This window comes from Archocentrus centrarchus, chromosome 3 (genome assembly GCF_007364275.1).
Source record: "Archocentrus centrarchus isolate MPI-CPG fArcCen1 chromosome 3, fArcCen1, whole genome shotgun sequence".
Classification (NCBI taxonomy): Eukaryota; Metazoa; Chordata; class Actinopteri; order Cichliformes; family Cichlidae; genus Archocentrus; species Archocentrus centrarchus.
Genome location: NC_044348.1, coordinates 27,558,690 through 27,574,942, shown reverse-complemented (window position 1 = coordinate 27,574,942; position 16,253 = coordinate 27,558,690). Strand labels below are relative to the sequence as shown.

Genomic DNA, 16,253 nt, shown 5'->3' with positions numbered 1-16,253 from the left:
TTTGTTTTTGTTGTTAGAATTTGAGAAAAAAAAAATTGTCACACTGTGCTGTTGTGTAAGGCTAAAATGTCGGAGAATGTGAACTGAAATGAAGGGAATACAGCTGTTTTAAAGCAAGACAGAAACACTCATCCCACCTCTCGGAGTGGCTCATTCAGCTCTCCGAGGATGCTCTCCTCGTCAAACATCTTGCCCTGGTATCGGTGCTCGTAGTAGTCGTGGATTCTCTGCCTCATATCTGCAGGCAGCTTGTGGAAGGACATGTACTGTTCCACCTGTTTGTACTGCAAGGACACAGAAACACACAACATTCAGGTTACCCAAAGGCCATAGGGCTATAGCACAAATACACAGCCACAGGGAGCAGCTGGTACTGAGGTCAGACACACAAGGAAATGGAGACGGATTCAGGATGGCCATCAGTGCCCTTGGAGGTTACATCCAACAAGATAGCATTTTTCCAGTCTTTGATCAGGTCTCTTACTGTCTTTCTGTCTCCCTCAAAAGTCACAGTGTCCTAAATGCTTGCTCACTTCTAACTTTTAAAAGATAAGTGTGAGAGAAAGGAAGCCTAAAGTCATGAAGTACGATGTCAAGCTGACCTTTAAAAATACACTACAGTGGCTAATTTGAATATGATGTAAAGAATTGTTAAAATACTGTACATCCAAAGCCAATTTTAATTTCTCTTTGGACAGTTTACAGACCAGAAGCTGCTCATATGAGTTTAGTTTGCAGTCTATAAAAATTCAAAGTGTGAAAAAGAAGGAATGATGTTGAAATTTATGAATTTTAAATAAATATTTTTTGTTTACGTAGAGAAGAATAGATAGTACATGTTGTTCAGGGGGAAAATAAAAGGTAAAAGTGTTTCTGTTTTTACAGTAACACTGTGGATTAAAATCCTCTGTTGTTGAAAGATATAACTATTTAAATGTGTGTCAAGCAGCCTTTGACTGATTCTAATGCATTGGCAGCAGAGATGCAGATCAAAGAACACTGGCAGCACCTTGGAGATAATAATGGGTTGAATCCTTAACCTGCTGTGAAAGAAAATAAGGAAAAAGAAAAAAAAGAAATTAACCATTCATACGGTGACGCTGGTGGTGCTCTTTGATCACAGTTTCTACGCTGCCAGAAGATTTACCGCAGACTGACACAGCTGACCTTAGAAGCCTCCTTTTTTTTTTATCTCATAATACTACTACTCTAGTTACCACTAATCTTGAAGGAATTCATCAAAGGCCCTGTTTTGTGGAAATATAAGGCAAACCGCTGTCAAATTGATGTATTACATTCAGGTTTTCATGAGCAAGTAAGTATACCATTATAACTATTCAACAGTTCAATAATCCATACAACACAGAATTTGAAGCTTTTCATTACCACACAGCAGTAAACTGAATATATTTGCATGGAAATGCTGTTTTTGTTTTTTTTCTGTTTTTTTATTTTTTTTTTAACCAGTCTTAAACACACACCATCAAATTTAATGCCAACAGTGAATTTAAAGGATACTTTAAGACCTTGGTTGATTTTAACTCCTGACTCTGATATCTTCTATCCTCACACCAGCATTTGAGACCTACATTCCTTAATTTCTTCCAGGGTCAGATTCTTTCTTCTCATTGCCACATTTAGATGAGTTTTAGTGACTCTTTGTTTGACCAGAGCCTTGAGCCCCTGTCCCTGTGCATACTGATGTTGATGCTCCCTTGACTGTACACAGCTAGTTATGAACTATTGCATGGCTCCACTGTCAATCCAGGACAGCAAAATTCAGCAGATAAGTCAGAATGCTTAAAATATATGACATGAATGAGACATGTTGTGGGGTACTGCACGAGTCTGAATCTTTATCCACACAATCCCCTATTCTGCACAGATGCTCTAGGTGAAGATAAATGTAGACATATTCAGGTGCAGTCACTGCTAAGTATTGCAGCAAAGATGGCATTTCTGTATGTGATGCAGGGTGAATATGACAGGTAACCCATATTCTGAATATTATCTAATACTGTTGTCTTCTGCATTAAACATGCTACAGTATGGTGCAGTTTTGTTTTTGTTTTTTTAATGCATGAAGTATTATCTATTGAGAATGTCATTTGAACTTTCAACATCTAATTTATCCACAGCTGTCTGGTTCTCTCAGCACAAAAGAGTATTAGTCAAGTGAACAAATGCAAGATAATATCTTATTGCTTCTGCAATTTTGATGAATAACTGTATTACACACAGTAACTCGGCATCACACTTGAAAGCATTTCAAATTTACTAATCACTGCAATGGATGCAAAGACGCTGATCAGCAAGGGTGGGGGTGGGGGGTGGGGGGGGTTGAGGGGTAGGGTGGAGAAGGCATCCTTCTCCTGATGCTATGACAGGCTGATGAAATCCCTCTGGGAGGAAATTATTCTATTGCTGGAAGATCCCAGCTCTCCTGATCTACTTGACCAAATCAAATCACAGTCTGCATTAAGGTGATAATTATTTCACCATCAGAGTTCTTTGCTTCTATCAGAAAAATAGAGGGTTTGAGGCTGTAGTATGGATCTCAGATAATCTTTCTTTTATAGTTTTCCTCCATCCTTCCTTTACTCTGGTAATTTCAGGATGATGACAACACTTTAATTTGATGCACCCCAAATGAACAATGGTACAGGTATAATTTGTGGTGTTGTTACTCTGAATTTGTTGACCTTAAATAAAGATTGTTACCTTTTTCTGGCAAGCCCTGATTGCCATTCTGTGGCAAGTTAACCTAACCAACTGTTTCTGGCAACTTTGTATTCAGCATAAAGAAAAGAGATTCGCGCCTAATTAGTCCTGCACTGTTTGTTGAAGAAACAATATATAAACGCTGAGGTGACCAGCTCATTTGATGCCTTTTATTACTCTTCTCAGATGTAAACATTACAATTTCTGAAATATTTAATGATTTATTGCAACAAACAAAAAAAACATTCTTTTTTGGGTTGAATGTTCAGAGTTAATCGTCAGAGATGGAGAAGCAGGAAAATTATTCAGAAATATTTATATTTAACCTGCCACTGAGCTCACATTTTTCACTCTATAGGAGTCATTTTATCACCAAAAAAATAGGAAATTATGTCTTTTTCAGAGTCCACAGACTTACACTCCTTGATCTTGAGGTATCTGAGTGAGAGGACTATCATGTAACTGCCCCATAGAGATCCATTATAATTTCATCAAATGTTTTTGGAGAAAAGCAGAAATTTGCTCTTTCTCTGTCGTGTTTCTGTGACCACATCACTAGGAACCCACACACAGAAACACAAAAAAACACAGATCTGGGGTTCGCACAGAGCAACACATCAATACAAGTTGTGGTTTTGACTTTATAAGGTGTTCCTCAACAGGGACATCTGTCACAGATTTTTCTGTTAGTCACACAGCATCATAGCAGCTTTAACTGCTGCTTACCTGACACAGGTGTGAACAACTGACAGCTGACGAGCTAGGCTTCATTTTAATTTCATCGTCTGATTGGTGAATTGAAATCCTCTTTCTGATTGATGCATACCTTTGCTGTATTTTCTCTCAGCCAAATGCTTGAATCCAGTGACTGTATAAAATGGATGACCTGACTCCTTTTTTTCCCTCCCATTGTAAAAAAGTGAAGCCACAATTCCCTGCTTAAGGAAGCTGAGCTTCCAGTTTTGGAGCCACAGTCAGTGCAGAAGTGATTTGGGGTCCTCAACTGGACCACCAGCCTGTATGTTTTTACAAAGCCTGACTGCTGCAGTTGTGACAGTCTCTGCTTTTAATATGATTGAAGGCTTGTTAAAATAAGTTAAATATATCTACTAACCACATACTGCAGCATATTGCTGCATCTAAAAAGGCACACACAGTATTAACATAATACATTTCTATACATAAATGTTATTCTCATGACATCTGAACTGTGCTTATAATGTAATGTAAGTACCACCTTTCAAATAAACGACATTATAAAATTACAGTTTTTGTGCAGAGATGAGACTAGTAGTTTTAAGCTTTGGTGATAGTGCATAATTACCTGCTCCATTCTGTTAAATCTTTCCCCTCCTAAGTTTTAATAATTCTACATGTGGCCTTTATTTAGTCTAGACTGTTCTTTTTCTGTCTGTGACTTTCCTCTTATATAATCATTCATATTTTTTTTTTTTCAGATTCCTTTCTCTCTCATGCAGCTTTCTAAACAGATGCTAATTTTTACCAAATAAAACATGAATAATTTATTTCCCAAAAGAGATATTGGCCACTTAATTACACTTTTTTAAACATTTATTCATTTCCACTGTGCTCTCTTAGCTTCTTCCTAACCTGGAGTTGTGTGGTCAAAAGGTATGTGTTACATATTTAGGCTAAAATAATATGCACAAATATAGAGATTCATGCTGTAGGGAATGCACCAACGTCACTATTTTGCTTCAGAGAAAACTAATATAAAATTTCAAAATCTAAATACACTTAATATACTTAAATATACTTAAATTTTATCTTTTCTGTGAATAAGAGCAGTCCATTAGTCATCACCATATCAAGATGATTCTCAGCACCAAGACTGAAATGCATCACTGTGCTGGAATCAACACACCCTCTACCACACTTCTATTCCAACTAGGGCACGCACAAAAGTAACTCTTTAATAAAGAAAGTATGATTTCTTAATGGTTAATTCTAGTTAATCCCAGCCAAGCAAGATTTTCTTGCGCTCTACAAATTTTACATCAGAGAACATACTGATTAAAAGTGGTGCATCAGGATAAATGACAGCTTTGACAAACACAATTAGAAACACTGCAGAAAGCATACATTTCATATTCCATAAAGTATATGTAATACATTGACAGTGGTTGGAGTTTTGATTTTGGTTAGAGAGATTTAGAGTGCCTTTGAGGCATGTCAACACTCCTTGACTCAGCAGTAAAAGCTGTGTGGCAGACAGAGGAAAAGGAATGTAACAGGGTTTAGATTAATGTCATCAGTCAGGTCCCAACTAAGGGGAACAGCTCTTACTGTAAGGCAGAATTAGACTTAAGCCCCTCAACTTGTTGACAGTTTTGTCCTTGGGTCAGTTGTATGGGAAACTCATGACTTAACCTATACAGGGCAATACCAAGTTACTGCTGTTGTTGGATAAAACATGTTCATCACTAAAAAACAAGGACAACTAGGTAGCCTAAACATAGAAATCATTAGAAATGTAATTTGTACTACTTCTCTGATGCCATGACTCTCCTTCGTTTCCTCCCAAAGAAAGGGACAACTCTATCAAGTACAAACATAGTCTCCCACTGATGAATGTTTACTGTATTTCCAATGGTCTTGATTGGTGGATCTCTAGAGCCTCTACACACACAAATAATCAGCTTTGGGTCTCTTATTAACTATTCCCCAAAGAGCTATGTTTATTTGCCAAGTGTTAATTAGAGATTTAAAAAGGAGGGGCTGCAAAACCCCACTGCCATTTGCTTCTAAAGCCATTTGGGACTGGCATGCCACAACATGCTATCTCCTGGGTATCCCTGATTTCATCACCAACTGCCAGCAACAAACAGCGCATCAATCAGACAGTTATCTCACACTGAGCAAAATATATATATAAAAAACTTATAGTATAAAGGATCATAAGGATGAGAACATCAGAAAGTTTCTGTACGGTAAGTGAGACAACAAGGATCATAAGTCACCTACAAATGAATGAGATTATCTCTTTTGTTTGCTGTCTCCATCTTTATCTCTGTGTACTATATAAATTACCACAGTAGAGAGCCAAAGTGACAGATAAGCGGCGGCTTACAGAGAGCTGGAGTGGCAGGCATACCCTGTATGCACAGTCACATGTGCAGCCATCTTGTGCCCCCAATCTGCAGAGATGTAATTCTTTTTGTGCGATAATGATTTTCAGCATGCCTGAGACAAGAGGGAAGAATTCTTGTGGGATTTTGGTTGATGCTTAACACCTTCTTTTACAACCTCATTTTAACACTGATGTTTTAATGCAGTTTTTATTTGATTAAAAAAAAAAAATGTTTGCAGTTTATTTTTTGTCATGTATTTTGTCTTTAACTGCAGAGTGTATTGGGACCACATTGTATGCTGATTCTTTAACTAAAACTGACTGGTTGATTCCAGCTCACGATGTGTAATAAGCAAGGTATAACACAGTTGTTCAATGTGTAAAATAACAAGTACAGTTACATATGAAAGTGTTTCTATGAATTATTATTATTGTTGTTGTTATCATCACTGTAATTAAAATATATATAGAAAACAATGGTAACTTTTTACGTTGGGCTCTGGAAAATTTGTTCATCTCTTTTCACACATAGCATAAAACAAATGATTCATATTTTAATTTGAATAAAAACTAATACTGAAAATCATTATTGAAAATCACTGTTTTGGCAGGGAGTATAGAGTTCAGATAAAGACACCACAGTATGCATCACTAGTCAGAAGAAAACAAATTTGATCTAAAATGCCACTCAGAAATTAGCCTTGTTGAGGTGCTAACTTGAAACGGTAGCATCACTGAAAAGCTTGTGTCAATTCCAGCTCGAGTTGGCTGCAGTCTATCTCTTTTCCTCTGACATGTGATATATATATCTGCTGAGTAGCAAACATAGTGAATATACATGGTTTATTACTATCAAACTAGCTACTCTGTTCCCACACGGCTAACAACTGGTGGCAGGAATATATTTTAATACTTTTAAAATGGATCTAATAATTTTTTTTAATCTCACTGTGGGCTACACTTCAACACCGCCAACTACCCAATGTATAGTGTGATTGCTGGGCTCCCTACTTTGTATAACAGTTAAAATGCTGCCTGCTTCATAAGAGCTCATTTGAGTCCGCTTGCTAGCTTCTGACAGCTCAGGCATTTATCACATGGTGCCACATTGTAATAGAATTCTATTCAGAAAAGATTATACCCCAGCTTTCTGATGGTAATTTTCACCATCTTTGCGAGCCGAGCTCCCCCCCACCATCCTTTCCTCTTTCCCATGAGTACACTTCTGCATATGCATTCCTGCATATGCTGTTATTTTTTTTTTTTCAATCTTTCTTTCTTTCTTTTTTTTTTTTGTCCCTTATAGGGATTTCACTGATTTGTCTCCATCAAAACATGAAAGTTACCTGACATCACCTCTGCATGCCAACTGCACAGATGGCCTCTTGGCTTGGACGTATAGCTATGTGTACAAGAGCTGGATGCCTTACTCTTTTACAGCTCATTAACAGCAGATGAATAGAGAGCATGTGGTAAATATGGTATCAGTGCTGCTTGGCTCAATGCTAATCCAATATTGCATTTCTTTCAATAATTAATTGGTGGTCAGTATCTACCCTAGTCCCACTTTGACAGCAGTATTTGTGCTGTCGCCTTGTGGTTGTTTGCTGGATGGCTCAGGTCCAGTGTCACCCGCAGCACAGTCACAATAACGATCTAGTACAATATATCTGCTTACTAGAGCATGTATCCAGCTTTCCATGGTAGCACAACTGTGTAATAAGAAACATAAAGCATGTTATGATTCAGGGTCCTTTGAACTGTTGGTGCATGCAAATGATGCAGTTCTGCAGTGTAGTTTATAACATCTCTGGTGTATCAATGTCAGGCTTCCAAGCAATAAAAAAAAGAGACTTTTCATCTATCAAACAATCAACAGAACAACGTTAGTGGCAATATTTACTAATTAATCCAAGTGTCTTAATCTTCTATCTTTTAGACTGTAGTTTCCAAAATCTGTTATGCATGGCTTAAGTCAGCACAGCAAATTAGATGTTAAAACAGTGTGATTTTTGAAGGACCACCTACATATCTGTAACACAATTTAAACACATTTATGAGAGTTGAAAAACAAAGTTTTTATAAAGTCCAAGTCATCCATAGGCATCTAGATAGATATTTGATTAAACAATAGAAATGTTTGTATTAAAATTAATAAAGGCTGTGTTTAAGACTGAAAGAAAAGTTTTGGTCATCTATCAAAAATCGCAAAAGAAGACTGCAAAGACATGTCAATTTAAAGTTGCAATATATTTAAATACAAGCTATCTGAATAATATCCATCCATCCATTTTCTTCTGCTTATCCAATTCAAGGTCATGGTTGGGTTTGAGTCCGTCAGCCTTTGGGTGAGAGCCAGTTTACACCAGGGACAGGTCACCAGCCTATCACAGTGCTCAGATTCACACCTATGGCCACTTTAGGATCACCAGTTAACCAAACTGGCATGCCTTTGGGCAGTGGGAGGAAGCCAGAGTATTCACAACCATGGAGGCATGGGGAAAACATGCAAACTCCACAAAGAAAGGCCTGAGCCAGCGGATTTGAACCCAGAACCTTTTTGCGGTGAGGTGACGGTGCTGACCACCATTTCACTCATTTTTGAATAATTTGAGTTTTTAATATGTGTGTTCCATAATTCGTTTTGTAAACAGTTGAGTAAAAGAGGCCTTCTTTGAATTCTGATTCCACGTATATGTATGGCAATATATTTTATGCTGTCCAAAATGGGTTTCTTAACTCAGGGTATATTATGTTAATTAAAGAATATGGTAATAAAAAAACAAAAAACAAATTTAAATCAGTACATTTGAATGCCGTGATTATTGTGTTGTATCATTTGCAGAATTTGTCTCTGATCACACAGCTGCATATTCCCAAGCTTTTATTAGATTTTCTGATTTATGTTGCGTATTCCTCTCTTTCCCTTAATTCCTCTTAAATATTATGCCACACTTAATAACTAAACAACCACTTGTTCTGTTATCTTGACAATATGCTTAAAATGTACAATACATTACAGCCTATAGTGTGAGTGTACATTCAACAGTTTCAGCAACACCAAGTTTGTCAATTCAATCAAAATCGCAAAATTTAGCAGTGAGACGAGCAGCGATCAATGTACAATGCATCCTCTTATTTATTTAAGTACCCACCATGTCATATGCAAATATGTAAAGCTAACACTGTTTTTGTCATATTCCCATCGTTACGCTGTGAATAGTTTATTAAAGGTCAACTAATTGCATGCAAAATACAAATGCCTTTTAATCACACCCTGACCTGATTGTTTGAAGAGATGCACCCAAGCTAATGAGGCAGCACAGACTCATTCAGTCAAACAAATACATGTGTATAATAACTTCCTGTATGATGACCGGCTGGCAGTTGGCTTTGGTAACGCCCGCTCTGCGAGCAGATTTCTGTGTAGTCTGAGTCCCCACAGACAAGAACAGCTGTCCCTGTCATGGCAGCCCAACGGCCATCTGAATGAAGCCACCAGTCTTCTCAAACCTCTATGGATTGCCAATGGATTGCCCACTTCTTGAGCGTGTGGATTATGGTATTAAAGGGAAAAGGAAAATCTGCAGGAAGCAGATCCCATTGTCACACAATTGATGCAACAGGCAATGAGAAAAAGGTTTATGTCTTTGAATGAGCTAACCCTGATAAGCAGAAAGGAGAAATGTGTATGGTGCAGTGTAGTAGAAATCACCGCTATCTTGCTCTCACAGCCAGATGAGCACACAGTGACAGTGGACTCTGAGCATGTGTTATCACTGAGCCTTGTGGAAAGATAAATGAGAGACTCTAGACTCTTAAAAATTAATTGCAGTCTGCAGTAATAACCTTTCTACACAGTGGCACTGTGGGAACCAGTGGGAACACAGGGGACACTTTTCAGGTGGCTGGGGGATTCTTAAGGTGCCTTAGGGGGTGATCCCAGAAATGGCAGCCAAAGGCTTCTGTAGCACGTACTGACAAGTGCTGAGGCAGACCAGCTGTTCAGTCTACTTGGTAGCAAGACATCTCTACAGCAGAGGAGCAGATGTGGAGAGTGTCCCCATTTATCCCCATTTCATTAAACAGCTTCTAAGATCAGCATTAATCATGAAGCTACTTACACATGCTGAACTTTCTGGATTTTTCAACTTTTTAACTGTTGAGAATTTGGGGGAAAATAATCTATTTGTTACTCATTCCCTAGAATGTTGAAGTGTTAATTTATCTAGTGCAGTTTCTCTCTTTTTGAAGAAACACTACACACACACATTACATCAGCTAATCTGTTCCTCTGCCTGTCTGCCTGGTCCTTTTTTTCCCCCTGCCATCTTTCACTTCCACTTTCCCTCTTTCATTTAGGTGCGATCTCTCGAACCTCTGTCTCCATTCCCTGGAGGTCATTCTCTCCCAACTCTTCCTCGTTACAGATCGTGGTTAATGTGGCAGGCGAGCAGTTCAGCTCATTATCGCCCACGCTGGGCCCACAGAGGGCATGGCAGCGTGGAACACGTCTGAGCCTTCACAGCCAGCCGTCAGGGCTTTCCTTTTTCTAAACTAGGGAAAGCTTGGCTTCTGTGTCTATACATTATGTAGGAAATGGGGACTAATGTTTAACCATTTTGCCTTCTGTGAATATGTAAGTTCAGTAATTTCATGCCTTTCTGATATATACTTATTTAGTGCGATAAATTATTTAAAACCCCATTAGGTTCGCTAAAAAAGCACAAACCTGAATAAAAGGCTGCTTCTGTAATGTCATAAAAAGATGATGAGATGATGCTCATTACTGCAGACCTAGTACAATGTTGAATGATATATTAGAATTGAGAGTAAAGCCTTGTCATATGGTCTAATAAAATTTGAATTATGTTTCATCGCAATTGCTAAAAATAGGTTTTCAACTACAGGGCATGATTCCTCATAGAGAGAGAGAAAGAACAGAAAAGACAGCAGAAGGGTTCAAGGTGAGAGACAAGATGTGACATAAAGATTCTGTAGTGTGTGAGCTGAAAGATAAAGACAAAACTCTTAGTGCAGAAGTCATACTTCTTCTGTGAGTCATCACTCAGTCAAATACAAAATGACATACACACTTTTCAAGGAAATCATTATATTTTTTCTATTAACAATGCACAGTTGTGCGGGCACAGCTGTCTCAATTTTCTCTAAGAAATGGCCCGCAGTGTCAGACTTTTAAAACCCCTGGCTCAGAAGAACCATTCTGTCATACTGTACCTAGCTGTGCGTGAGCCATGTGCCACGTGCAAAAATCAATAAAATCTCAAATCTAGTTTGGCAGTAACAAGTTAGAGTAAAAGCTAAAAGAAAAATACGTATCAGTCTGAGGAAAAAGCCAGAAACCTGCATCCCCACCCTCTCAATGAAGTAAATCAAGACAATACAACCATCAATAACACGTCATCTTGACTCACCTTCTCCTGGTACTGCCGTCGAGATGAGTCCAGAGATTGGATTAGCGCAGTGGCGTGGCCCACGAACATGGCGTAGCAAGTAGCACCCACAATCATGCTGAGGATGGTCAGCCACACGTCTGTCATGCCCACTGGGGGGTACATGCCATACCCAATACACAACATGTGGCTCATAGCTTTGAAAAGTGCGTAGGAGTACTGCTGTCCCCATGTGTCATTCTAGATGAAACAGAGGAGACAGGGTGAGTTAGGGTGAGAACATCTAAACACTTTCTAGCCTGCTCACTCGCTCTCGCTCTCAACACGGGTGTTGATGGTACATTTAAGGTCAAAGAGCACCCTGGCAGCTCACAAACATTCACACACACATCCAATTACTTAAGACAAAACTAATGGCAGATGTCCATTTCAAACGGTCTCAGTCCAATAGAGAGCAGCTGGCAGGGTAAAATATACTCTTCAGTATACAAACATTTGGAGCAAGCAGACATTTGGGTAGGCGCCTAAAACAGAGCCCTGGGTATCAGCAGAAAGAGCGTGAGACACTGGAGGCTTGCATGACAGAAAGTAGGTCAGCTATTTAGAAAAATGTGATTTCTCTCTGAGTTTTCTAATTTGTAGATAAATTGCCCCTTTTCCTTTAGTTCCCAGTGGTGGTTCATGGCAAATCAATATCAACTCTCTCCCGGGGGTGACATGTCCAAATTGCTTTCAAACTCATTTCCACAGTGGAAAAGCCAGGACTGATAGCAATTTTATTAGTGCCCTCCTGGAAAGGTAAGGAGTGATGACCGAGCAAGATAATAGGACAGCTACTGTACTAACAACCTCTTCTTCTACCAGGTAATGTGAGCGAAACATGACAAGCTTTCCATCAGAGATAAATGCCTGCTCTAAGGCCTGAGGCTTAAATTAATTCAGAAAAATATATTTGTTATTCTGTCACATTGAAAACCGTTGTAAGTAATGCAATTAATTAGACAGTGTTTACTGTGTGAAACAAAACAAACTCCATTTTGATGTTAATGAAAGGCTACATCCCTCACACAGGGATTTAAAGCAAGTACATTATGATTTTGTTTTTCCTTCACATCTCAGGGCCTCTTCACACTGCCGGATGCATTTGGGAGCTGCAGTCTGAGGAAGTAGCCACTGGAAGTTATGGATACAGAACTCTGGCTGTAATAAAATGACAAAGAGAAAATGCCTGAATCTAATCTAGACAGAATTCCATCAAATCATCTAGTGAGGAGTTACTGAGATGAAGAAATAAGGGTACTGCTATGTTTAAAAACTCCTTAACTTAAATTTAAGTTTAGGTAAAAAACAAGATTTTGTATTAAGTACAATAGGCAATATTTATCTAAAAATGCTTGCATATGTAACCCAGGTTAACAGTGCACAGTAGATGATAGTTTGTTAATAAACATTTATTTTTTTATTATCATTTCATCTGAGTTAAATATAGGTTTAAAAAGATTAAAAACAAATAAACATGCAACTCATGAATTATTGGTTGATTAAAAAATACGTGCATGCATATATGTTTGAAATGGTTCAAATGTATGAGCTTTTATTTTCAAAGTGTCACTCCGTAGCCCATGTGACTGGCAGCAGCCAACCAGATTTTTTCTGTTCTAAGCCAGAGCGATGCAGACACACAGGTGTAGAGCTGCTGCTATTAAAAAAAAAAAAAGGTAAAGTTATCTAGAAACTCTATTTTTTTCACTTTTGAGAAGTCCCCCCCCCCAATCTATCCTGGCCTTTCAGACGTGATGCACGTTGCTGAATGGGAAATGGTGAGTCTATAAAAATGTATTTTTAGATTTTAAGTTAAATGGATTATTTGGTAAAATGTTTAAGTTAAGATTGAAGATTTATGTTGGTTTATGTTTTAAAAGATGGTTATTACAGTGCATATGTGTTAATTTGAGTTACAAGTTCAGTGTAAGGACTTGTCTCTGCTCAGCCATTACGGCAGCGCACGATCATCAATTAAGCAAGAAACAAACTTTAGGTTGTCGTTTAAAGCAGCCGGTGTTTTATTTTGCTTATTTCTTGATATTTTATGTTGTTAACATTAAGCCGTTTAAGTTGGATTGGAGAAAGGTGAAGAAAAACTGAGGTAGTACTGAAGTTGGACTTCATATGCGGTGAAACAAGATGGCGAGCCGACTGACCTGTTGACCTGTGAAAATGCTGAACAGTGGATTCAGTGGATTCAAGACTAGCACAAGATTAACAATTCAGGACACTTGATGGAACAACAGAAGGAGAAAAGAAAAGAGAGTTTATTTGTATTAAGAGTCTGTTCAGTCTTCTGCTGAATTGTTTTTGAGTTTTGTACCTTTTCAATATTTTATTTTAATATCGGATGACCTTGTGGGGTACTGCTGTGACTGGTACTGCAAATGTGAACTATTTTTGTTGTTTAAACATAACAAACATTGAGACTACTGAGTCCTAACATGGAACTTAAAAGAAGTAGACACTAGATTAAAACAACCAAAACACATCTCAAAACTAGAGAACTAAACTAGATGTACTGATCACTGAGTTAACTCAAAAGAACAAACTTGAACTGAACAAACAACTTAACCTTAATTTAAGATCATTTCTTTTGGTTAGAGGAACTAAAGGGATTTATACGCCAGGCAGGTGTATGATATTGTGTTTTCTGTCTGTTAAATTTTGTCTATTTTTTTTGTGTGTAAATAAATTCTTGCTGGCCAATTTAAATGTATTCCCTGGTCTGTGCTCCTTAAGCAGAGTGAAGTTATCACTGCTCTCTTATAGCCGAACCTAGTATCCGGTCCAGTTACTGCAGTGACTAAGGTGTTACACATACAGCAGGAAAATGTGATTGTTTTTGTTTTGCAGGACTGTTAAATCTACTTCACCTTGCTGTGACTTTATGCATCCTGCGGTATTATATCTGAATCTGCGATGTGCACACAGTTCAAATTTGTTTTTCAGAACAAAACAAAGAAATTACAAAAACAATCATATCCTAGTTTTCTGTGCTGCAAAGGAAAACATCAAATCCAATTGTAATTCATGCATTCTTTATTGTAACTTAATCATGAGCCACAGTTTGCATTATGTATTACAGCAGCTCAACCTTATGTAACTTAAGATAATTCCCTTGCAAGTTTGCTTAATGTATGAAATATCAAAGTGGGGGGAAAAAAGGCATATTTAATTTTAGCAAAGGGAACAAACAGATAACTGGAAGAGTAACATAAATCTGAATATATGTCTTCATCTTTTGTCAAAAATGATCACAATAATTAAACACAGAGGTTGATTAGATTGGGAGACTGATCAAAGAGGCTGTCTCATACTGTCCCCGAAAAGCACCCAGTCTTCTGGGTGTGCATCTCTGCACTGAGACACGTGTAGAATACAAGCTAAAATTATCTTAAGTGTGAAGCATCTCAAGGGACAGTAGTTTTCAACATCTGCTCTTTCTTATGCTTAAATATAAGAGAGGCAGATTCAATGAAACAAGTGAGCATGTCAAGGAGGCAGTGAGGCATGCTTAACCAAATAGATCATACCTTGAGCAATGTAACTATTCATGTGGCATCTGTTCTGGCATGGAGAGGTGAACATACAGTTCAACTGAAGCTGGTTTATGTATATTTCAAAATGGGTTTTCTTATATGATTTTTTTTTTTTTTGTTAGTCCTTAAGTATATGTTTATTATGTTTTCCTTATCCATCATTTTTCTATACATACCTTCAGTATTCCCTTCCTTCGTTTACTTTATTAGTAACTAGTTAAGTAAATAAATAACTTGCATATATTTCTCAAATTCTGCTGAAAATAATGTGCTGTTTTGCTACAAAAAATAATTACAATAGAGAGAACGATAATGATCTTTATACAAATGCAACAGCAGAGTGAAAAGCAGTAAGTTAATCAAGGAAAGCATGCTTGGTCAAACCTCATTCAGTCTAGAAGACTTTTATTCCATTACACATCAGCCTAAACTTTAGCCTATTGGCACTTACTCAGTTTAAATTAATTACTGGTGCTAGTGCAGTGCCTGTTTGGTGAGAGTGTAAGCCTAGTAATTTTCTGTAGCTACAATTTGCAGTATCCAATAAATGCCTCACATGCTGACTATAGGCAGATGCTGCAACTTATTATAAGTTATATTAATGATTGTAAATGTCCCACAGGCAGGCAATTGGTTTGAAAAGACACTCGGGATTCACTCACTGACTGAACATATGGCTGTCAGCTGCTAAATAATCAAATGGAAAGTCACACAGTGTTAGTCACTTGCTTTGAGCAGGAAGTGAGTCGTACATCGTACAGTAAGAACCTTTGTGCCCAAATTTTTCAGGCTGAGAATGAATCAAGTACAGAATGTACTAGAATGTACTTGTGTACCTAAATGGGGGTAGGTGGTAATGCTAGTTATGAAATCCTATTCCTTTATTAATGAGCATTAGAAGATTAGAAGAGCAGCGCCCACTAATGCTGAATTTTTCTAGTCGATGTTGATGTTACAGCAGGCTAATATCAGCCAATTATGTTAGCTGATTGATAGATCGGTCAAGCTCTAGTGAGGTAATGAGTATTCATTGAACATTGAACCAATTCTTAGCCCAAAACCTGACAATAACTGAATGATTTTATAACATCACAAGTTAACATGAGGCCATCAGTCTTAGGTAAATGCCATATCCGGTGTGAGGCAGTCCCCTCACACCGGATAATGAATAAGAAGTCTCCAGTGATCCGCTACTGTTTCAGCTGCAGCTGTTTCAGCAAAACAACAAAATTAAAGCCCGGCATGTGTGCTCACTGGAAACTGTCAATATCCAGCCAATACTGGACAAGGGCTGGCTGTCCACCTTAGAAAAGTCAATGTTCCATGCATATCCTCCTTTCACAATAATGACAAATGTCAAGAGCTCTAAATAAATAAAAATGATCAGCAAATTGAATAAACATGGGCAAATGTAGCAGATAAATATATTTGCCTAGGGGT

At 37.8% G+C, this 16,253-nt stretch overlaps 1 protein-coding gene across 1 annotated transcript in view; it reads right to left on the bottom strand.

Moving 5' to 3' along the window:
• hcn4 (hyperpolarization activated cyclic nucleotide-gated potassium channel 4) overlaps positions 1–16,253 on the bottom strand; it is a 74,437-nt gene that overhangs the window by 17,467 nt on the left and 40,717 nt on the right. Inside the window, exons 4-5 of the mRNA XM_030726102.1 lie at positions 11,248–11,466; positions 138–284 (exon numbers count right to left, since the gene is read on the bottom strand). Of these exons, the coding sequence (XP_030581962.1) occupies positions 138–284; positions 11,248–11,466 (366 nt within the window). The remainder of the gene's footprint in view (positions 1–137; positions 285–11,247; positions 11,467–16,253) is intronic.